Genomic DNA, 24,517 nt, shown 5'->3' with positions numbered 1-24,517 from the left:
TGAAGGTGGGAGGTGTGAAGGTGTGTACGTTAGCATATGCGGATGACTTGGTGTTAATAGCGGAAGACGAGGATCAGATGAGAAGTATGTTGGAAAGGCTAGAAAGATACTTAGATGAAAAGAACTTAGTTTTAAATGCAGAGAAGTCGAAAATAGTGAGGTTTAGAAAGGGAGGAGGTAGGGAGAGTAGAAGAAGTTGGTGGTGGAAAGGAAATAGGATAGAGGAGGTAAAGGAATTTTGCTATCTAGGGTATGTGTTCCAAAAAAACGGGGGGCAAGAAGCGCAGATAAAAGATAGGGTAAGAAGGGCGGCGGCAGTGATGGGTCAGGTTTGGGGAATTGGGAAGAGAAGGTACGGGGGTGATTGGGGAAGAAGGGTGTGGCTATTTGACAGGTTGGTATGGACGGTTATGGGATACGGGGTGGAAATTTGGGGTTGGAAGGAGAGAGACGGTATGGAGAAGCTAGAGGAGAGGTATCTGAGATGGATGCTAGGCTTGGATTGGCACACGCCGGGTTATATGGTAAGAGAGGAGATACTAAGGGATAAATTGAGAGGGAAAGCGGGAAGAAGGGCGTGGAAATATGAGAGGAGGTTAGAAGAGGGCGGAGGTAGCGAGTTGGCAAGAATGTGTTTAGAAGAAATAAAAGCGAGGTGTAGGACAAAAAAAGTAGGAAGTGACTGGGAAAGGGAAAGAAGGAGTTTTTGGGAGGACAGGGGAGTGAGTTTGGTAGAGTTAGGCGAGGAAAGAGAGGAGGATAGAGTAGAAGCGATATTTATTAAGGAGAAAAAAATGCAGAGAGAGGAAAGATGGGAGAGAATTGTAGGTTCAGAATATAATAGGTGGTATAAAATGGTGAAGGAGGAGGGCATACCAGGATACTTGAAAAAAGGGTGGGGAGAGAGCAGGTGGAGGAGAATTATAAGATGTAGATTGGGTAACGAGATGAGAAGCAATAAATATTGGGAGGAGGAGGAAAAGAAAAGATGCAGATTATGTGGAGGTAGCGTAGAGACGTGGGAGCATGTATGGGAGGAGTGTAGAGATTGGGGTTTAGACAGAGACAGTTGGCAGGAGGTGGTAGGAAGAATTTTAGGGGCAGATGGGGAGGGAGAGAGTTGGATTAGAGAATTGATGAGAGAGAGGGAGGGGATAGAGAGAAGCGACGATAGCATGAAGAGTGGAAAAATGGTTATTTAATTGAAAGAAGGGCAGAGGAAACGGAAGTCCACAGATAGGCGATGTGTGTGTGTGCGTAGGAGGATAGGTTGTAGAGGCAGCAGCGGCTGCCAAAGCAACCAGGAATTAGATTTAAGATAGAAATAAGTAGTTTAAGATAGAATAAGTATGATGAGATTGTAAACCCCAAGGGGATTCAATAAAGTTCATATATATTTTATATTTAAGTATTATTAAACAAAGAAAAAACATTACCTTGAATTGACTGATAAATTTTACGTTATATAAAATATATGCATACGTTATCGCGCCTGACATAATATTTCATTGCTATTTGCATTAAATGCACCCATTTGATCGGTCTCCATCTACTCCTAGCTCCCAGCTGGGAGAAAACGAACGCAGCGTTGGAAATTCTCAATACTACCAACTTAACTTTTTCTCCCAGCACCAGCGAAAGCTATTTTCGAACGCACCCAGTATTTGATGCGACTCGAAAAGCATATCCAATAGACTTTATGCTATCTCCATTTGCTAAATACCTTAAGCATATTTGCAGTCTTGTGTATGAAGCAATTGGTTCTCTAATATTTAATTGTTTTTCAATTTCGGGACCTACTATTAATAGTAGATCTTCAAAGATGCTAACATCCATTCTTAAATAATTAAAATATAGAGAAGGATCTGTCATTCGTAACATATTAACTAAATTGTCACTATCTCCTTGAGAGAAACGCTGCTCAATTGAATAAATAGGCCTGACCCACATCCTTCTTTTGAATTTCTGCTTTGACAATTTTGTATATAATAGCCATAATTTTACTAAAGCAAATCTGATTTTTTCCTTTTGAATCGGAGCATTGGAGTTCTTCTCATGTATACTCTCATTAAAATTTTAATAGACTCTTGAATCATCACTATTTTATTTTCCATATTCATAACCTTTACTATTTTCTGACAAAAATAAAGTTTTAGCAAAAAAGGTTAACAATATTGCATGGTGTACGACCAAGGCTACATCACGCATCACGCATTCCGCAAATCTTTGACCGGCCTGTTTACATGGTGCAGAAAAATGACCAAGAATGCGTCAATGCAGTTCAAAAATTTAAAAATATTGTTTTCAACTTTTTAATATTCAATACAAAATTTCATATAATATTATATTAATGATTATTATTGCTATTACAAATATTACATTTTATAAAAACGTTTGATTTATTTTAATAAAAGTTGTATTACATCTATAATTTTCATTCCGGATGCGTCATTGCCCGTCTATGATGCACCATGGGAACAGGCCGGTCAAACATTTGCGGAACAGAAAATGCGGAATAGCTCGGATTGGTTGCTTCTATGACGCACTTTCTATTCCACACCATGTGATTTCAGCCTAACAGCCCACGGCCCAAGTAGACACCAAGGGTCTAAAGACCTATAATCAAAGATGCGTCAATGGCCCCCCACCATGACTGCTATCCACCATCTTGTATCCATACGGTGACTGGATGGGGGCTGGGGCCGGGGGCTGGGGTCTGGGGCTGGGATCTGGAGTAGTGGAGATAGTAAACAATGCGAGCCTGCTCCAAGGTTGTACGCAGCCATATAACAGATGCAAATTTAATTTTTCTTGTTCTTCCTGAGTGTATCGTCAAAATATAGTGACCCTCGAGAGTGCAGAGATTAAATTACCTTATAATTTCTGACACATATTCCTTTAACCTATACTGCTCAACACAGAGCACTCTCCCCTCTTCCTCGCCCAGCATGGGTACGCAATGGCGGATAAACCATGTGACTCAAGTGACCAATCAAAATTGTGTTCGCCATTGGCGAATCTTTGATTATTGGTTTGTTCGCGTCGCCATGCTCCGACATGCTCCTACTCACTCCAACGCATTCTAATAGGTTGGCGTCATCGGAATCAACCTATTAGAATGCGTTGGAGTGAGTAGGAGCATGTCGGGGCATGGCGACGCGAACAAACCATAGATCTTTAGCTCCGACATGCTTCTATTCACCCCAACGCACTCCAATACGTTGATTCCGATGACGTCAACCTATTAGAATGCGTTGGAGTGAGTAGGAGCATGTCGGGGCCTGGCGACGCGAACAAACCACAAGTAAGTAGGCTCGTATAAGAGACAAAATATATGAGAATATATTCATGTCTCTGTCGATTCTCCCCGCGCGGACTCTGGCATATAGCAATGGCCCCTCCATTAATACCAGAGAGGAACCTGAGAGCGGCCACCGCGGCCTTTTTCATGCGACCGATATTTGACTAGCATCAGCGCCAAACGTGGATGTAAAGTCTGTTTTACATTAATCGCAAGCAGCTAGTTGCGACTTGACATCCAATAGGCGCTTAGTTTCTAGTTAAAGCTCGACATTTATTGGGTGTTGCAAATTGCAACTGGCGACTGCAATTAATGTAGAACGGGCTTTACATCCACGTTTGGCGCTGATGCTAGTCAAATATTGGTCGCACGAAAAAAGCCGCGGTGGCCGCTCTCAGGTCCTCTCTATTAATACAAGCTCTATAGCTTGCAATGTATACATGAACATAGTGTTGGCTAGGGGTTTTCGTTACTACCAACAATTCCCCGTCTAGTTTTATGGGAGTTGTGTAACCATGGTGGAAGAATACAGGTGTGCTCATACTCCAGGAGCCTTTCGGTACGGTTCTGCGCAGATTTTCAGATGCGGCCTTTAACAAGACCGCGAAAACGAGAAGGCGATTCTTTCTCTCTTTCATTATTTCTGTTCCTAATGGGTGTTTACAATAATGGCTATCCGAGAATTTCCAGACAAATAATATAAGACAGCATCTACTCGTGTCGTGACATATTCGTCGTATCACACTACGAGCAAGTTGCGAGCAGTGCTGCCAGACCCCCCGCCATGGGTCAAGCCGCGCATGTGTATGATGGCAAACAGTTATGTGTTTTGGCCTTAGCGGGCCAGTACTCTCGGTACCAGTATTTTTGCAATGATTACAGAAAATGTGACATTTGACATTCACTCTTACTGACCTGTGTAGTCACAGAGTCAGTTGTGATACGCCTTAAACCGTAACGCTGCGCGCCACGTGCGGCACGCAGCAAAATCTGTCTGTTGCGAGTTGGATTCTCGTCGCGACCGCCGATCTGATAGGACGTGGAATCCTTCTAGTTAAGTTATAATACGTCTTAGTGTTTATCGTTCACACTCACAATTATTTTTGAAGAGGATCGGCTTGATTTACAACTCTAAATTCTGGAGGAATCTTCCTAAAATTTCATCCATTGTACCACAGCCTGATCGGGAACTAGACAGAATCAAATTCTGAGATTGTCTGCGAATTGAACTACGACGCACTGGCATCCATTTACCATCAACTATTACATGGATTGAGCAGTGAATCTATTGAGCTACTTTGACATTTAATATTTTGGGAGTTTAAATGAAGGAGAGCTTCTTTTGAGAATACCATGATTCTGGTTATACCTCAGGTGGGTGAGTTCTTATATGGATTTGGATGTATTAAACATATAGCATGTTGCTTGCATTTCTGAATGATTTTCATTCTAATAAATTTGAACTTGGCAATTTTTCTAATTTTCATTTTGATTTTATATTTGGGAGAATCTAATCATGCATTTGTTAACCTTAAAATTGGTGATCTCTTTTCTTGGAGTGGCGCTCGGACCGAGGTGGAGGTCAGTCGCATAACCTACTTTATCGGTTGTTTTAGGTTATCTGTTAGAAAACAGAAATAGGTTTCGATAATCGAATAAGATTCGTTAATTACAGCAATAGGAGTAATATAAAGAATAAAGAGGTTGATAGCAAAACGAAAGATTCCCCTCTCGGAAGGGGAATCGGTGTTAATACAACATGAAAAGTGAAGACGTTAATATGGAAAACATAGAAAAAGAAAGGAATACGACAGAAATGGAAATTGAAGAAGAAAAACAAAGAAAGAGGGAAGCACAAGAAATAATGGAGGGACAACCCAAATCAAAATTAAGTAAAGGAAAAGAGGGAAACTGGATGGAAAAAATCAATCAGAGTAGAGAAGAGTTAAAGAAATTCCATGGAAAGATGCACAATGCTAATAATTTCAGCTTAGAAGAAACAAACAAAAACGATGAAACAGTACACAAGGAAATCAATGAGGAAGAACTATACAGGATCTTGAAAATGGGAAACACGACCATAGACTACTCTACGGAGGAACCATCAGTAATCTACTTCAACGACAAAGGTAACCTAAAGGTGGTAAGAAAAGAGGATAAAGAAATAATAAGGGAAATAGAAAGTAAAGAATACCAGCGTTATGACGAGGGAATAGAGGGATCAGCGACGATAACATGCAGATTGAAGAAAGAAATGACAACGACCAAAAAAGGAAAGAATATGACGAAAATAGTATTATTGATGCACAAGTTGGGGTACCAACAAACTGAAATCAAGATGTCCAGCTTTAGTGGTGCTAGTGTTAGGTTTATTAATAGAAAGATAGCTAATAAATTTCTTGAGGATGCGCTCAAAATCCCAAGAATAATCTCTGCCAACATAGAAAGAACGGAAATCACCAGTATAGGCGTAGTATCAGACTGGCCTAACGGCATTCCGGAACTTTGGGAGGCAATGGATGAAAAAGAAAATATAGTCAAAATGGAAAGAATGCAGAAAAGAATATGGGATGAAAACACAAAAATTATGAAAACGAGAGGGACTGATAATATTTTAGTAACGTTTAAAGGTAAGGCAATTAAACATAAGATAAGTATTTATAATGACATGAGCTGCCTGAGAGTTCGCCCATTTGTAGGAGGAGTCCGACAGTGCTTCAACTGCTTTAGATTCGGTCACATTAAAACGCAATGCAAAAGCACAAAAAGATGTATGATCTGCGGCCAAGAGGAGCACGGAGTCTGTGAGAGAGTCCCAGAATGTCGAAATTGCAGAGGCGAACACAAATCGGTCAACAAAACGTGTATCTACTATAAGAAAAATAGAGAGATTAAAGAAATAATGGCCTACAACAACTGTACATTCTTCGAAGCGACACAAATACTTATAGGTCACGATACAAGCTCAAATAAACTAGAATATAGTAGGTATAAACAAGTAGAACAATGGCCAGTATTGTCAAGATCATTCGCTACCGCAGTTAAAGATAAGATACACTTCCAAGATAATCAGGAAACAAAAGAAAAAGAAAATAAAAAACCACTCAGGGAACTACACAGGAACATATACCGACAAGAAAAAGCTCAGGAAAGACCAATAGAAAGAACACACAACAGAAATAGGGAAGAAAACACAGAGTATTACAAGAGGTTTGACAATAGAGAATGGGACATTAGAAAAGATAGGAGAGGCATAGTATTCAAGGACAGGATCTACGAAAAAGAAAAATATAGTGGTTCAGAAGAAGACAGTCAGACAGAAAACTCAAACAAAGAAAACACTAACTACACAAGACACCCCTTCAGAAAAAAAGAAAGCGATGGGAGACGAAATTATGAAAACACCTTTTGGGAAAAACACTACAGAAGAATAGGAAACGAGGAAATGAAAGGAAATAACTACGGACACTCAAAATTAAAAGTGCAAAGAGAAATCGGAAAAAACACTTATAATCAGTTACACAATATAAGACTATAAACAAACACAAATAAAAATATAATATTACAAAACATATAACGCACAGGTTATTAAGATGATAAATATAATAATGTGGAATGCAAGAGGATTACAAGGGAAAAGAGACGAATTAAAAACTCACATAGGATCTTACGACATAATAATTATAACAGAATCTAAAATTAATGAGAAAAAATCAATCTCATTTTCTGGATACAACGAAGTAAAAAGAGACAGCAGAGGAAATAGCGGAGGAGTTATTATATACATAAGAAAAGGTATCAGATTTGAGGTAATCAAAGAATTAGTAGAAAGAAACGATAACATAGATGTAATAGGCATAAGAACTAAAAATCTATCTAAAAACTTTAACTTGGTAGCGGTTTACAGAAGACCAAACGGAATTGAAAATAAAAGAAATTGGGATAATCTTAATAAATTTAATAAAAAAGGACTAGAATCAATCATCATGGGAGACTTTAATGCCCATCATCAAGCTTGGAATTGCGAAGACACGGACGGAAACGGAGAAACTCTACTAAACAGCATGTACAACAACAACTATATCTGCTTAAACTATGATACAAAATCAAGACTCAATAGACCAGACGAAAGAGGCACGAACATAGACCTCATATTTATCAACCCATATCTAATTGACGAATCAACTTACAATCAAGGACAAGACACGTGGGGCTCGGATCACTTTCCTATCATTCTAAATTTGAAGATTAATAAAAGCCAATACAGAAAAGTATCCAATAGATTAAGCTCTAAAAATACAGACTGGCATAAGTACAAAAAAGAAGTAGAAAAGAAAACAAAAGAAATAGTAATGTCTGATATTAAAGGCAACACCAAGCAAGAAGAAATTAATAACAAAAACAAAGCCATCACAGACATAATGAGACAAGGAGTTATAGAAGCAACAGAAAGCTTAAAACGTTCCAACAAAAAGAACGTAAAACAAAAAGACAATAATAGAACAATCAAGAATCCCAACAAATGGTGGGACGCAGAATGTAAAGAAGTTATCAAAACAAGAAAAGAGAGGCTACAAGAATATAAGAAAAAACAGGACCTGCAAACCTACATTGAATACAAAAGCAGCGTAGCCAGGGCAATACGAAAGATCAAGGAAAAAAAGAAAGAGGCATTTACAAACTTTTGCAACAGTATTAACAGATGGACAGGGGTGACATATGTATGGAACACAATGAAGATTCTAAAAAACAGATTTGCCAAAGTACCATGGAACACGTGGAAAACAAAGGATAGAGAGGAGGTAATACTACAGGAGATCAATAAGATAATTTTTTTTGAAGAAGAAGAACGCATACAGGAGGTCAACAACATCGAGAAGATGGAACGAGTCGAGGATTTACCCCTAAATGACAAGCTTACTATGGACGAATTAGAAAGAGCTTTAGGCATGACAAAAAGAAACTCCGCACCAGGAAGGGACAACATTGACTACGTAATGATCAAGGAATTACCATACGAAGCGAGACTAATTATGCTGGAACTATTTAACGAAATCTGGCTCTCTGGCACTATTCCTTCAGATTGGCGAAAATATCAAATCTTCTTTATTGACAAACCAGGCAAGGAGAAGGTCAGACCAATAGCACTGTCCTCATGCGTAGGCAAAATTATGGAGAGAATGGTGAACGAGAGAATGATATGGTGGGCTGAAAACGCAAACCGTCTGCACCCGTCACAGAATGGATTTAGAAGAGGCAAATCCTGTATCAACAACCTCAGCAAAATAACCGCGGATGTAAAATGCACAAACCTAAAAAATCAATATGTGCTGGCGGCCTTCTTGGATGTAACAGGAGCATACGACAACGTGAGATTCAACACCATGGTGCAGAGACTGATAGAGCTAGATTGTCCCAAGAGAATCACGGAATTCGTCAAGAACTGGCTACAATGCAGAGATTCGGAGTTCATAATTAACGCCGAAAACAAGGTAATAGAGAACGTGAAAAAGGGTCTTCCTCAGGGAGCGGTCCTCAGCCCAATATTATACGACCTATACACTGAAAATATAACGAAGAATCTTAACAGAGAGGTCACTATATTACAATTCGCAGATGACATTGCCATCTATGTAAAAGGGAATGATAGGAACAGAAACCGAGAAAAAATTAAAGAAGCAATTACAACTATAAAAAACAATCTAAAAAGTTTAGGTCTAAGGCTAGAGCAGAAGAAAACTAATCTAATCGAATTTAATAAAAGCGGTTATGTTGACCCCAAAATGAACATCAATATAGAGGGAATAGAGATCAAAAATGCTAAGAGAGTAAAGTTTCTTGGTATATGGCTTGACAACCAACTAAACTTTAATGATCACGTCATCCACATTAGAAGTAGAATGGAAAAGGCTAACTCTGTGCTCAAATATGTTAGTAGAGTTTCAAAAGGAGTAGAAATAAATACGGCCTTAATGCTATATAAAAGCCTAGTTAGATCGGTAGCGGATTATGGAAGCTTTATCTATTCCCCAAATACACAAAACTACAAAACTAAGTTAGAAAGGGGTCAATACCTAGGACTAAGAACAGCTATGGGATACCGCAACTCGACACCAACAAATATAATAATTGCTGAGTCAAAAATCACATCAATGGAAGACAGGGCAATGCTATTAGCTAAGAGGTTCTGCATCAAAATACTGAAATTTGGACCACAGGACATCAGGGACTCTTTTACGGACCTAAGTAAAGAAGAAAAAAATCAGAGACTAAGAAATCCAATGTACAAGCAAAGCACACTGACAAAAGCATGGGACAGGATCTGCAAGGTAAGAAACAAAATTGGACAGAAGAAAGAGAAGTACGAAATATGGAATATAGAATACGAAACACTTACAAAGATAATAAAAATAGATTTAGAAACAGGATCAGAATTTAGCCATAGAGAAAAGAAAGATGACGACAACAGAAAAATAGAGGACTACACATATCAAAAAATCGATTTTCAAATCATAGAAAAGGTTTGCAAAAAGAATAAAATTGAAAAAACACCTATAGTTATATACACGGATGGCTCAAAATCTCAAGAGAGCACATCAACAGGAATAGGAATTGTCTGTGATGTACAAGCAAACCTAGTCAAAGCTAGTATGCCCAAAGAATGTACAGTTTTCTCGGCGGAAGCATATGCCATTCTTACAGCACTTGACCTAGTCGAGGAATGGTACGACAATGATCCCCCAAACAATAATTCGGTGGTTATATTTTCGGATAGTCAGAGTGTTCTTAATGCTATTGCAAATAATAATTTAACAGTATATAAAAATAATTACATTTTAGAAATAAAAAAAAGATATATAAAAATCTGGAAAAAACACAAAATAAAAATCATACTTACCTGGATACCCGCACACAGAGGCTTCGCTGGAAACGAGATAGCTGACAAATTAGCAAAACAAGGAGCAATCGGAATAGCAAATCAAAACATAGAAGTCCCAATTTTTGACTTCACAGAAAAATTTAAAGAGGAGGAATGGAAGAGTACTCAAGAAATTATAAAAGCACAAGGCACATATAAAGGAGTAAAATACTTTAATAATTTTTACAAAGATACTAAAAAACCTTGGTTCTCCAAAGAGAACGAAGACAGATATTTCTGCACATTAATAAATCGTCTTAGAGCTAACCACTATAATTTGAACGAGTCACTTGAGAGAAAAGGATTTATTGCTGAAGCGGACTGTACATGCGGAGCAGAGAGAGAAGACGCGGACCATTTGATATGGGACTGTACAAGATATGCAAGGGAGAGAGAGTACATGTTGGCGCTGCTACGAGAAAAAAGGTTAGGACACAGAGAACCAATAGTAAGAATTTTACAAAGAGAAGATTGGAAAAAAATGCAAGTTATCTACCAGTTCATCAAGAAAACGAACAGAATTATTTAAAGACTACAAGGAAAAGGACATCTGCGCTATATAGCTCAAGCTAGCTGAAGGCGCTCTTCCACTCACAAGGAAGGAAAAGCTAAAAAAAAAAAAAAAAAGATCTCTTTTCTTAATATGTATTAATTAAGGATTACAATGGATTGTTAAATCTGATTGATTGAGAGTTATTAAATAATTGATAAGTTAGAACTTGGTGATAATAGTATCGTTTCAATGTCGGTTCTAATAACCCTGACATTCCTTGGCTGTATTTGTTTGCTGTTACAAGGAATTTGCCCTTGAGTCTTTGTACATTTCAAACTTCGTATGTTTGATACATATGTACAATATCCTTTCTTATAAGTATGGATTTTCTATTCTCATATAATTTGTCATGATTTATATTATTTGAGAATATTTTGAACAATTTTACATTTTGTATTGCTTAGGATAAGTGTATTATATTGAATTTATTGTCTAATTGTGTTAATGTCCATGCAAATTGTGAGTAACTCATTAATTAATGCGGTTTATTGTTTATCTTTTTTCTTAGCGTGTATTGATTAAGGATTACAACAGACTACTAAATCTAACTAATTGAGAGATGTTAAATAATTGATAGGTTAGAACTTATTGATAATAAGATTGTTTCACTGTCAGTTCTAATAATCATTACATTCCTTGGCTGTATTTGTTTTGCTGTTACAAGGAATTTGCCCTTGAGTTTTTGTATATTTCAAACTTGAAAGTTTGAGGTATATGTATAATATTCATACTTATAAGTATGATTCTCTTTTCTCATATAATTTATTATGATTTATATTATTTGAGAATATATTAAATAATTTTGCATTTTGTATTACTTAAGATAAGTGTATTATATTAGATTTATTGTTTAATTGTTTTAATGTCCACGCAAAAATATAAATTTCTTAATTCTTAATTTAAAAGATTATTACTTAATATAGGTTACCCATTAATTAATGAATTCTGTTATTTATCACTTTTAATATGTATTAATTAAGGATTACAACAGACTATTAAATTTAACTAAGTGAAGAGTGTTAAATAATTGATAAGTTATTTAGAACTTATTGATAATAAGATTGTATCACTGTTGGTTCTAATAACCCTGACATTCCTTGGCTATATCTGTTTTGCCGTTACAAGGAATTTGCCCTTGAGTTGTTTGTATATTTCAAACCTGAACAGTTGATATATATGTATGGTGTTCCTTCATATAAGTATGGATTTTATATTCTCATATAATTTATTATGATTTATGCTATTTGAGAATATATTAAACAATTTTACATTCTGTATTGCTTAGGATAAGTGCATTATATTAAATTTATTGTTCAATTGTGTTAATATCCACGTAAAGTATAAATTTTCTTTTTAAGTACCTGTGTAGCTTTTCCAGTCCGGATTACTTTTCTATACTTTTGTATGGTGATGTACTTCTGGATTGAGGCTATTTGCAATTTTCTTAATGCTTAATTCACCAAATATAATCTAAATTTGAGTGTTAACTAAATACAAAGAATTAATATAAACCTTAAATATATTTAACAATACTTTATTGTTAAATTAAATTTATTGGCCGGATTTATATCCTCTAATTTTAAACATGGGTAAACATAAGAATAAAAAATTCCCGACTACAAATATTAAACCATATGATACAGACCCTTCGAGTTCTAACTGTAAAAATGATGATAGGAATATACCAGTAATTAATCCAATGGAACAGGGGGGATCCTCTCCTGAACAGGAAAAACTATCAACCGATTCTATGGATAATGTATCAAATAAAACTGATACTGCTTCGAATCGGGATCTATTGATAATTACTAATGATAATAATACTGATACGGTTTTGAATGATTCTGCTGTCAATCCGACTACTCAGAGTCGGATGGAGCCACGTCTCCAGGACCAATCAAGTATAGCATCTCGTTTGAGATATGTAGAATCTCAAAAGGCTAATAGATATAAACAGTCTCACCTCTCTCCTTATTCGGTACATTTGGAAAGTATACCAAATAATGAATCTTCCAACCTAAATATTGGTAATCTACATCCAATGGCTATTGGAAAAAGACTGTGTTCCAAATTTGAAAATATACAAAAAATAAAAAGACTAGGAAGAAACATCACAAAGATTAACTTCAAGTCCTTTGAAGAAGCCAATAAATTCGTTGATTCATCAAGTAATTTATTTGAAGGCTCTGTTGCCTATATCCCAGACTTATATATATTTAGAACTGCCATTGTCCGCAATGTGGATGTTGATCTCACTGTCCAGGATATTTATGATGGAATTACCTGGCCAGATAACCCTATTCCAATACATAAAATAGAGAGACTTAAATTTAGAGATCCAAAAAATCCGGAATTATTTAAAAATTCCTTTTCAATAAAGGTCTGGTTTGAATCTCCACTTCTTCCGGAATTCTTATATATTTGGAGGGTGAGATGCCCTACTTCTCCTTTTGTTAATAGAGTGAAAAAATGTTTCAAATGCTCCAGATGGGGCCACTCGGCTTTGGCCTGTAGAGGTAATACAACTTGTTCTAGATGTGGTGATAAACATAAAACGGAGGAATGTTTCAGTTTGACATTGAGATGTGTAAACTGTGATGGTAGACACCGCTCTTTTGATACTTCATGTCCTGTTTTTCACAGGTTTGAGTTGATCAATACAATAATGGCTTATTGTAATGTCGACAGATTTCAAGCAAATAGACTAATGAAATCAAAAAATATAACATCTATATTGATGGTTCGAAACATCTTTAAATCCTCTGCTTTCAGAGGATGGTCTATCGATACATTAAAATCCACTCAGTCATCGAATATAAATTCCTATCCTCCTAAATCTTTGAATATTTCAAATGAAAGGCAACACTTGAAACGCAGTCCAGCAAATGATTCTAATCCTGTTAATTTAAACACTATAAATAGACTTAAGAGAACAAGATTTAATAGCGATCCACCAATTAGTCAACATATGTCGTTTACACCAAAAAATACTTATAATCAGATACCTTTTAAAGCAAATCAATATTCTCAATTACAGCAAAAAGAGATATTGGATTTATCTCCAACTCAAAATATAACGGGTGATTTAATTGATCTTAAACAAAATCAAAACTATAATCGAATCAAAGATTTAGATACAAATCTAATGAATGAATTTTCACATATTCAGCAGAGTAAAGACTCTGATCATAATCAAGCTAATAATTTAAGTAATTTTAGTGAAAACCCCATTATAGGTATAATTTTAAATGACATATATATGATAACTAAAGAAAATAAAAATTCCTCCCGTATGAAAGACGAAATACTGGATTATTTATACAATTTTTACATTACAAAATCTGATTTTCTAAAATAATCTTTAACGATTTGCTTGATATTTGTTTATCTATAAGGAATCGATCTCCTGCTTCTTATATTAAAAAATGAATCTTAAAATAGTTCAATGGAATTGTAGAGGTGCCCACGGCAAATTTTCAGAGATTTCTAATATTATATTAAATTATGATATTATATGTTTGCAGGAGACTTGGCTTAGACCTAAGGATTATTTTTATTTTAAAAATTATATTACGTTTAGAATTGATAGACCTAACGATACTATCGGTGGTGGTGTTGCAATAGTATGTTCTAAAACTTTAGATCCGGTTTCTGTTAACTTCAAAATTCCATTAAATCATAAAATAGAACTCGTTATTATCAAAATAAAAGTTGATTCAGTAAATAATAAATTTTTATATATAGCTTCTCTTTACAATCCTCCAAATATCAATATAAACAAATCTAACTGGAATATAATTTTTAATTATTTAGATAATTTAAGTACAAACAACTATCTTTTAATATGTGGAGACTTCAATGCTCAACACAATTCTTGGGGATCAAGTATATCTAACTTTAATGGTAGAGCATTGGCCGATAGTATTACAACACTTGATTTTGTTTACCTTAACGAGGGGCTTTCTACTAGAATTTCTATTAATCCTAATCATATTAGTGCACCAGATCTTTCTATTGTTTCTTCTAATTTGGCATCTAACTGTCTATGGTCTCTCTCAGAAGATCCTTGGGGTAGTGACCATTTTCCCATTTTTATCAATATTCTTATCTCTAAGAATAAATTTAATATTAAAATAGATAGAGGCAAACGCCCAAAATTTTTATATAAATCCTTTGATAAAAAGATCTTTTCTATTAAATGTAATGCTTTTTTTGAGAACTATAATCCCTCCACTACAGATGGTATATCTTTATATAACGATTGGTACAATGGAATTATTAGTTGTGCATATGAGGCTGGTATCAAGTCTTATGAAAATAATGGATCCATAAAATCTTTTGATTCTACATCTAAAATGTTAACTTCAATTAAATCCAAAAAATCCTTACAGAAGTTTAATAAACCATGGTGGGATAATGATTGTGCTTTGGCAGTCACAGATAGATTAAAAGCTTTCAAAAACTGTATGACTAACCCTAGTAGACATAATCTTATAGAATATAGAAAAACCTCAAATAATACACGAAAAATATTAAATAGAAGGAAATCGCTAAATTTTAAGGGATTCATAGAAGAAATTAATAACAATTTTAATATTGGTACTTTTTGGGAAACTATTAGTAAACTTAAAAGTAGTGTTTATTTTAATCCTATTACTCCTTCAAACATTTCTAATCAGGATTTAATAAATTTAAATATTGATAGGATTGCTCCTTCATGGTGCGATCCTCCCTTTGTGAAAATAAAGCATTTAAAACATCTTGCTTTGTTTGATGACCCTTTTCAATTATATGAGTTGAAGGATGCAATTTTATCATCTAAAATAAATTCAGCTGCTGGTCCGGATTTGATTGATAACACTCTTTTAAGACTTCTTCCTTCTAGACCCCTTCAAGTATTATTAGATTCTTTTAATGCAATACGTTTGGATGGTTCTGTGCCTCCATCTTGGAAACTTTACGATGTGAACTTGATACCAAAACCTGGTAAAAAAGGATTTCGTCCAATAGCTTTGGCATCTGTTGTTTGCAAGGTTTTTGAGAAACTCATAATAAAAAGATTAAATAGATTTGTGGAACTGGAATTGTTACTTCCTACATCTCAGTTTGGTTTCAGGAAAGGACGCTCTTGCGATGACTGTTTATCTATTCTGGGATTGGATATTTATAGAACCTTTTTAAAAAATGAGCTTTTGGGAGCAATTTTTTTGGATATCGAAGGAGCTTATGATAATGTGATACCACAATTATTATTTAATCATCTTAATGAATTTAGAATTCCAATCGGATATAAGAACTTTCTTAGAGGTTTTCTTGGCCCCAGAACGGTAGATTTCTATGAATCGGGAAATTTTATATGTCGACGTATTCTATATAAAGGGCTTCCTCAGGGTTCTGTTTTGAGCCCTTTGCTGTTTAATATATATATTAAAGATTGTTTACAACAGATTCATTATAATAGCTTCTCATTACAATTCGCAGATGACTTTGTAATTTATTCTATTAATAAAAATTATAATACTTTAATAGCCAATCTAAATAAAGCTTTCTCTAACTTATTACTTTGGTTTGACCAAATAAATTTTAAACTATCAATAGAAAAAACTCAATTTATAATTTTTAATAGGAAAAAATCCTTGATTATACCGGATATTGTATATTTTAAAAACTTACCAATTAAATTAAGTCAACATATAAGGTATCTTGGTCTGGTAATGGATTCGGGCTTGAGATGGACAGCTCATTTAAAAACTCTAAAATTAAAAATTAAGAAATTTTTTAATATTTTGAAATGGATCGCAGGATCTTGGGGTATAGACCCTGTTGATTGCGTAAGATTTGTTAATGCCACAATAAGGGCTCAAATTGAGTGGGGCTCGTTTTGGTTTGTTAATGCAGCTGGCTCGTATTTTGGTGAGTTGGAGAGACTGTTAGGTTTGTCATATAAGATAGCAATAGGTTTATCAAAATTTACTCCTAATCGAGTTACATGGAGGTTTAGCAACCAACATTCGTTAGAAAGAAGAATAACCCAATTATGTGACAGATTTATTTGCAAAGCTATTCAATTAAACAAACAAACTATATGTTCAAAACTTAAAAATTTAGCATATCTCATACAGTCGCGTAGAACTGCTCCGAGAAATATTCCATTCATTTCTAAGAGATGGCCGGAAATCTTTAAATTTCAACAAGATTTATATATATGGAATTTTCATCCTTCACTATCATATCCACTCAATCTGAATCAGACTAATATTGCTGTGGACAATAGTTCAGGCTATCAAGCCTTAACAAGTGGCGATCCCAACAGTACTTTTTTGAGATTAATTAATTCTGAATCATTATCAATTGATGAATTAAGGATTTATACTGACGGCTCACGCTCTATTGGTACGGATAAAATACCAGAGGTGGGATGCTCAATCTGGATACCTAAACTTGGTATAACACTCAAATTTAAATTAAATAAATTTTCTAGCTCCTTCTCAGCTGAGGCGTTTGCCATCTTAAAAGCAATAGAGTTTATTAATAACAGTAATTTTAATTGTGCTAATATATGCACGGACTCTTTGAGCTGTCTGAATGCTCTCGAACTTAAAGACTTTCAACCATTTCCTCTTTGTCATTTAGTTCGGGATATAAAAGTTAAATTACTCCAATCTTCAACATTGAACAAAAACATTAGGTTTACATGGTGTCCGGCTCACAAGGGCATTTTAGGAAATGAGACAGCGGACAGAGCGGCCAAGGATGCAGCTCAACTAAATAAAATACCATCTAATAAGGTAGATTTTAAGCAGGTATTATTTTCTCTCAGGGAATATTACATGTTAATAGATTCAAATTTTATACTGAAAATTAATGTTAACACCGGTAATAATTTCATGAATTTTCTCTCAGATATTGACATATCTTTTTTAAAGAAGAAAAAGTGTAAATTTAAAAGAAGAGAGATCACCATTCTAAACAGAATAGTTACAGGATATGCATACACTAATCAATTTTTGGCTAAAATAGGGGTCTTTAACTCCCCAATGTGTGAGTGTGGCACTCAGGAGCAGGATTTGAATCATATTTTCTGGTCCTGTCCATTATTGCATGTGAATAGAGTTCAATTTGTAAAAGCTCTTTTTGCTAATGGCTTGCAGTCTCCTTTGTCTATGAACTATTTGATATCAAATATAAACAGAAATATTGCTAAGCTAATTATTAAATTTATTACAGATAATAAATTAAATCTCTAAATTTTAATAAAGATATACAATAAATTAACATTATATCATCGAAATCCATTTTATTGAATCTCTCTACTCTGACGGTAAATTGGAGGGATCGATAAGAGTGATCCCTACTTATACTATGATCAATAAGCAATGAGTTGCAAGAATCATAAAATTTATTGGATTATAACTAACTCAATTGCCTCAGGGGTTAGTTTTGGGTTGTAAACCCGATTAACGCATGGTACTGTGACCCTTCATTGGGTCGGAAATCCATAAGGGGCCTTTTAAGAAGAAGAAGAAGAAGAAGAAGTTGCGAGTTGCGAGTTCCGTGAGTTTGTAGCAGGTAACCTAAAAAGTACGATATAAATATTATAAATAATTTGATTGATTATTACAATTAAAAATACTGTTTTTAATGTATGGTAAGATTATTAACTTCATTAAAATAGTAATTATGTAACACAATCATGTATTTTTAAAGTATTGTCTAAAGTAATATAAAGAGATTATTTTATTTACAAATATTTTATTTATTTATTTGTCTATCAAGTTTCTATTATAACGATATTATTTCAAAACCTAATATAAAATTTTAATTAGACATTGATTCTTAATAAATGTTATTAATGTTATAAATGTTATTTTATTTAAACGTATTTATAAACATGTGTTTATAAACATGTGTTTATAAATACAGTATATCTTAATTTACTATGCACTTGCATTACAAATTAAAAAAATTTATTGTAAACATTATTATTAGTTTCACATTAGTGAAATATTCATGCATAATATTTATACATAAAGATATATAATTTTTTAAAATAATGATAACACCATGCAACTTATCATTAACAGTTGTTACAAGAAAGAAAAATATTTATACTTAAATTTTTATTTTACTTGTAATCTAAAAAATATTATTAATAATGATTTATTTAGTAATTTTACATCATTTATCTCATTTGCTTTAAAGTGTTAACACCATCTGTTTAATAAAAGATGACTCTTCTAATATATATGTTAGTTATTAATAATAAATAATAACATTTATTGAGAATCAATGTTTAATTAAAATATTATATTAGGTTTTGAAATAATACCGTTATGATAGAAACTTGATAGACAGAAAAAATATTTGTAAATAAAATAATCTCTTTAATATTACTTTAGACAATACTTTAAAAATACATGATTATGTTACATATAATTACTATTTTAATAAAGTTAATAATCTTATCATACATTAAAAACATTATTTTTAATTGTAATAATCAATCAAATTATTTATAATATTTATATCGTACTTTTTAGATTACCTGCTACAAACTCACGGAACTCGCAACTCGCAACTTGCTCGTGATGTTGATTTGGCTATACTAGACAGCATTGAGTTGTCACGAATCATGATGGTAGTAGATGGCTGTGCTTATCATATATTTCGGTCCTAGAGAAAATTACTCGGATAGCCATATCGTAACACCCATAGAGTCAACCTTCTGTGAGCGGAGCTGTCTGCATCTTCTATGGGATAGAACGATATGTAGTAAGGTGTTGTCTTCGTCACTCAGCTAGTCTGGTGGGAGAGCGCTCCCCGCTCCCAGTACATCGAAGCGTGCGTGGGGTACAAACGACATCGTGAGGTACGGGGAGCGGGGAGCGCGCCTCTGAATCTCCCACCAGACTAGCTGAGTGACGAAGACAACACCTTACTACATATCATTCTATCCCATAGAAGATGCGGACAGCTCTGCTCACAGAAGGTTGACTCTATATTATATATCTCTATGGTCTGGTATAGCCTAAAGACCATAGACCTTATAGATATGGACCGGCAATTGCCTACAGTTTGTGTATAGAAAACGGTGTCCAGAAGAGATGCGAGAGAGAAACAGACTTTTTAGTACTTCTTTCTCTAAAGTTACCGGAAATAACTATCGCGCATGTCAGCGCACATGCATACATATGTATATACATATATATACACATATTAAGTTAAAACATGTGACTAGATCCGTGACCAATCATTGGATTTCAATGTATAATATGTGCAAGCATGCGCGAAACATATTTCCGGATTTTTTAGAGAGGGAAGTATGGACACGGACCTAGTTTACATCGTGCATTTGATACGCGTATCAAGTAGTGAATTTAAGCTGATCAGCCAATGATTAAACACATTCACTAGTTATTTACTATTTGATACGCGTATCAAATGCACGATGTAAACTAGGTCACGGTTTCGCTTGGTATTGCCAGTCCATATCTATAAGGTTTATGCTAAAGACCTATAATAGGTGCTTTCCATTTAGTAACACAAGTCGACACAAGCATCGTTCTATCTTTTTTTATGTTCAATGAGTAACAAAGATAGAACAATACTTGTATCGATTTGTGTCACTAAATGGAAAGCACCCAATCAAAGATGCGCCAATGGCTCCCCACCGTGACTCCTTTGAGTATATATACATGGAGGAGGAATTGCTATGGTTTCATGTAGACCGAAAGTGTGTCCAAGATCTGTGCGAGAGAGAAAGGTATATCATGATACTCGCTTTCTCTGCGCATGCGTTAATATCATTATCTGCACCGCAGTTTCAACACTTCTTGTGCACTTTTGTACTTAATTACGAATTGTATGTGTGTGTGAAACATACAATGCCAGCCATTGTACATATAGCGTTTGACGCATGCGCAGAGAGAGCAAGTATCATGATATACCTTTCTCTCTCGCACAGATCTTGGACACACTTTCAGTGCTGGCATTCCTCCTCCATGTATATATACTCAAAGCGTGACTCTTGTCTGTCCATCTTGTACCCATACTGATGACTGGATGGGGGCATGGAAGTAGAGATACTATGGGTCTGTTCGCGTCACATGCCCCAACATGCTCCTATTCACCCCAACGCACTCCAATACGTTGATTCCGATGACGCCAACCTATTAGAATGCGTTGGAGTGAGTAGGAGCATGTCGGAGCATGGCGACGCGAACAAACCATATAACAGAGATTCGCCAATGTGCCGTCTTGGGGTAAAACCGGATATCGGATATGACGTTTTCGATGGCGGTTTATTTTGATTGTAAATGCAAGAATACAATATATATATTTTTATTTGTAGTTATTGATATTTAATAATCGTAAACAAAATAAATATTAAAACACAATATATTTAAAAAAAAGGTTTAGGCATATTTCATTAATTTTCCCATGTAAGGTTAAGTAATATAAATTGATTATTAAGAAATTATATATTATTATATATAAATACATATTATGTTTATATACACATTATGTATTATAAATATAATGTAAGCATTGTATTTAGACTCGTAGAAAAATATGTGCAACCTCAGGTTTCTCTCTGATTTTATATTCTATTTGGTAGACACGTAGACACTCTGTTTTCTTTTGACAGGTGACAGGTTAGGTCGGCTAGGCTTTCTCTGTCAGTTATATCTATCTTTCTCTCTCATACTTCCGGTTATACCCCAAGCGACGGGAGCCAATCAGAAATCGTTAACGCATCGGCGAATCTCTGTTATAGTATCTTTAGGTGGAAGGATATAAGGTGTGCTCATACTCAAGACGAATTTCGGTACGGTTCTGCGCAGATTTCAGATGCGGCCATTTTAAAGAAAGAGAGAAAGAGAAAAGAGATCCTTTCTCTCTTTCATTATTTCTGTTCCTATATATTGCCTGTTGTCTGGCATTGTGTTTAGGCCCTATTATGAAAAAGTTAGTCTCTTTATTTTTATCCCATCTATCACCTTCAATTATTTTCATCTCTAATAATTTGTAATTATTTAGAATAAGGCCTTTTTCCGAATTATTGAGAATTGGAGTCTGAATACTCTGGTCTGGATGATATTGAGGTACTATTATGATATAACAAATTGAAAATACCGCGGCAAGATGGCGGTATCTGGAAGCAACTTTTCATTGGCTGTTAAAAAGCATATGCGTATGAGCACACCTTATATCCTTCCACCATGCGTGTAACCTATTTGACGGGCCGACGAAGCACAACATGGCGTTATGATTAAGACAGTCGTAGTCGTAACTGGGTGCTTTCCATTTAATGACACAAGTCGACACAAGTGTCGTTCTATCTTCGTTACTCATTGAACATAAAAAAAGGTAGAACGATGCTTGTGTCGACTTGTGTTACTAAATGGAAAGCACCCGACGTAGACAAAGCTTGTGCGTTTAATCCATAGACATAGTGTAGGCGAAGATTTTTAATTCTTTTGAATTTGGCGACAATTCCAGAGAAAGAGGCAGGGATTTTACCAAATAAACGTCGAGAGCGCTTCAGCACTAAACAGATTTATTTCACTTGATTCCACAAAGGTTTTCGCCTCGGCCGCCGAACCACGTAGCCGTTGGATAATTTCAAAATGGTCTCTGCGATCACACAAACAGCCCGTGACCGATCAAACCCGACGCTGCTCCGATTAACCGGCACTACCGTACTACTCCAGGGGCCCGATTCTTGAAGTCATTCGCAAGAGAAACGTATACGCAAATACTCGCTCTAACAGAAAGTTGTAAGTTTATTGGTTAATAGCTATACGATAGCCAATAAATTTCTAACTTTTCTGTAAGAACAGAATTTGCGAATATGTTTCTCTTGCGAATAAATTCAAGAATCGAGCCCCAGTCCGTTCGCCGTCGTACCAGACCGGGCGCAAACCTGACGCATCGCGACTTCTACGCGCGCAAACTTCTGGACAACGCACTCCGAAAATACCGAAGCACTTGCTCCAATCGGACGCAAGTTTCGCGGGCAAAGACGGCACTCGCTCGCTGCGTATTCGTTATAAACCTCGCTTTCATTGCTGCCAATCCAAGGAAAACAAAGTTCCGCTCCTAACTCACCTAGTAACTTAAGCTTCCCCTGAATTCTCTTACATTAGGAATATAGGTACGAAGTATAACGTTGTAGGGCAGAAGCCATTGAGAGAAAACTGACTGTGCCTACTTTTGATTGGTTATTATTTGGCGCAAGCGCAGTGTAAAAAATATCAACGTAACACAACGTGACATTTAAAAAATAAATAAAAGATAAATAGGTTGTGTCAGGGTTTTACATTATAACAAATATTTTTTGTAAGTGAAAAATGGTACAGTGCTTTGTACAGTCGTGTAAGAATTCTGATTTTCAAAATTGGAAAAAAAGAAATAACAGTATAAATGACAATATAAAAATAACATTTCACAGGTATTAAATTATTCATTATGTTAAACATTAAAATATTATATTTTTTTATTTTAAAAATATAATTTGTTAAAAATAATATGGTTCTTTTTTAGTTTTCCCAAAAATTCTACTACTCGCAATTAAGTTATGGTTGGATATTTTGGGAATGAGTTCATCATCTATCTTAACTACAGCTCGTATTTGTTCCATTCATTTTGAAGAAGAATCTTTTAATAGAACATGTTCAATAATTCGACTTAGGCCAAATGCATTGCTCAGTGTAAATAACAATTAATGTTTTTATAATATATATTATATCTCACACTATAATGTTTATTTTTCATTAATATATTCATAGATCTATTCTTTTTTTTCTAGAGAACACTTACAATGCAGCGATTATCTTTGGAATCTATATACTGTTGAACAATTTATTAATGAAAACGTATTTATTAATTGAAACGGTATCACAAGAAATAAATTATTCGCCAATAGTTCCAACAGAATCAATAGATGTAATCAATGGATCCTTCACCCATAACAAATATTTGTTCACGTAAAAATCATTTTTCATACATATTCTACCTACCTTCAAAGAAATAGAATTAATAAATAAAATTTAATAATTTTTAATCTGATATAATTACTGTTATTTATTATTTTAGCACAATCGGTATTTAAAGTGGCTAAAATAACAATGGTATCATCTACATGCATTTATAATTCTCCAGAAAAATCTAGATTACGGAAAAGAATTAAATTCTTGGAAGTACAACATGCAAAAAAAATGCGATTTGCGCAACAAAAAATACGACGGTATAAGAATCAAGTGATCACACGCAAAGAAATTTTAAACAAATTAAAGAATAATAAATTGTTGAATGAAATACAAATTGACATCATACCCCACACAGCACGCTTTATCCCGAGGATATCCCCAGGTTATCGAGATATCCAATTGGACATATTGCATCCCATGGATGTTCTACGGTTATTGCGATATTCCTCGGATATCTGGTGGATTGCGATATCCTGTGCTGTGTGGGACATATGTTAGATAAACCAATAGGTGAGATTTTTAAGCGATTAATTATGCGAAAGAAAAATGTTTGCGTACCTAAACAATATTCGTCGGAAATACGTTCATTTGCACTAACGCTACATTATTATTCTGCATAAGCTTATGAATATGATTACTTTAATAAATGCTTACCACATGTAAAAACTCTTTCTTCTTGATACAGAACTGTTAATGGGGAACCTGGTATTAGTTCAGAAACGTTATATTCCATCACTGAACGTGTAAAAAAA

The 24,517-nt window shown here is 34.7% G+C and overlaps 1 protein-coding gene across 4 annotated transcripts; it reads left to right on the top strand.

Moving 5' to 3' along the window:
* The first annotated feature begins 4,305 nt into the window (after positions 1–4,305).
* LOC114253886 lies at positions 4,306–24,517 on the top strand. Of its 4 annotated transcripts, XR_004962589.1 has the most exons (4): positions 21,743–23,227; positions 23,320–23,486; positions 23,585–23,762; positions 23,872–24,517. XR_004962589.1 is itself a non-coding variant. In XM_028188935.2 (2 exons), exon 2 carries the CDS (start codon positions 5,061–5,063, stop codon positions 6,837–6,839), a length of 1,779 nt encoding a protein of 592 aa, XP_028044736.1. In that variant the 5' UTR covers positions 4,306–4,675; positions 4,918–5,060; the 3' UTR covers positions 6,840–7,238. The 4 variants fall into 4 exon arrangements, 1 of the variants encoding a protein (XP_028044736.1); XR_004962582.1 differs by lacking the exon at positions 21,743–23,227 and adding an exon at positions 4,306–4,675 and having other exon boundaries at positions 23,585–24,517; XM_028188935.2 differs by lacking the exons at positions 21,743–23,227; positions 23,320–23,486; positions 23,585–23,762; positions 23,872–24,517 and adding exons at positions 4,306–4,675; positions 4,918–7,238.

Source organism: Monomorium pharaonis, chromosome 1, assembly GCF_013373865.1.
Source record: "Monomorium pharaonis isolate MP-MQ-018 chromosome 1, ASM1337386v2, whole genome shotgun sequence".
Lineage (NCBI taxonomy): Eukaryota > Metazoa > Arthropoda > Insecta > Hymenoptera > Formicidae > Monomorium > Monomorium pharaonis.
Note: the sequence above shows the minus strand (reverse complement) of the source record. Positions and strands in the feature narration are given on the sequence as shown.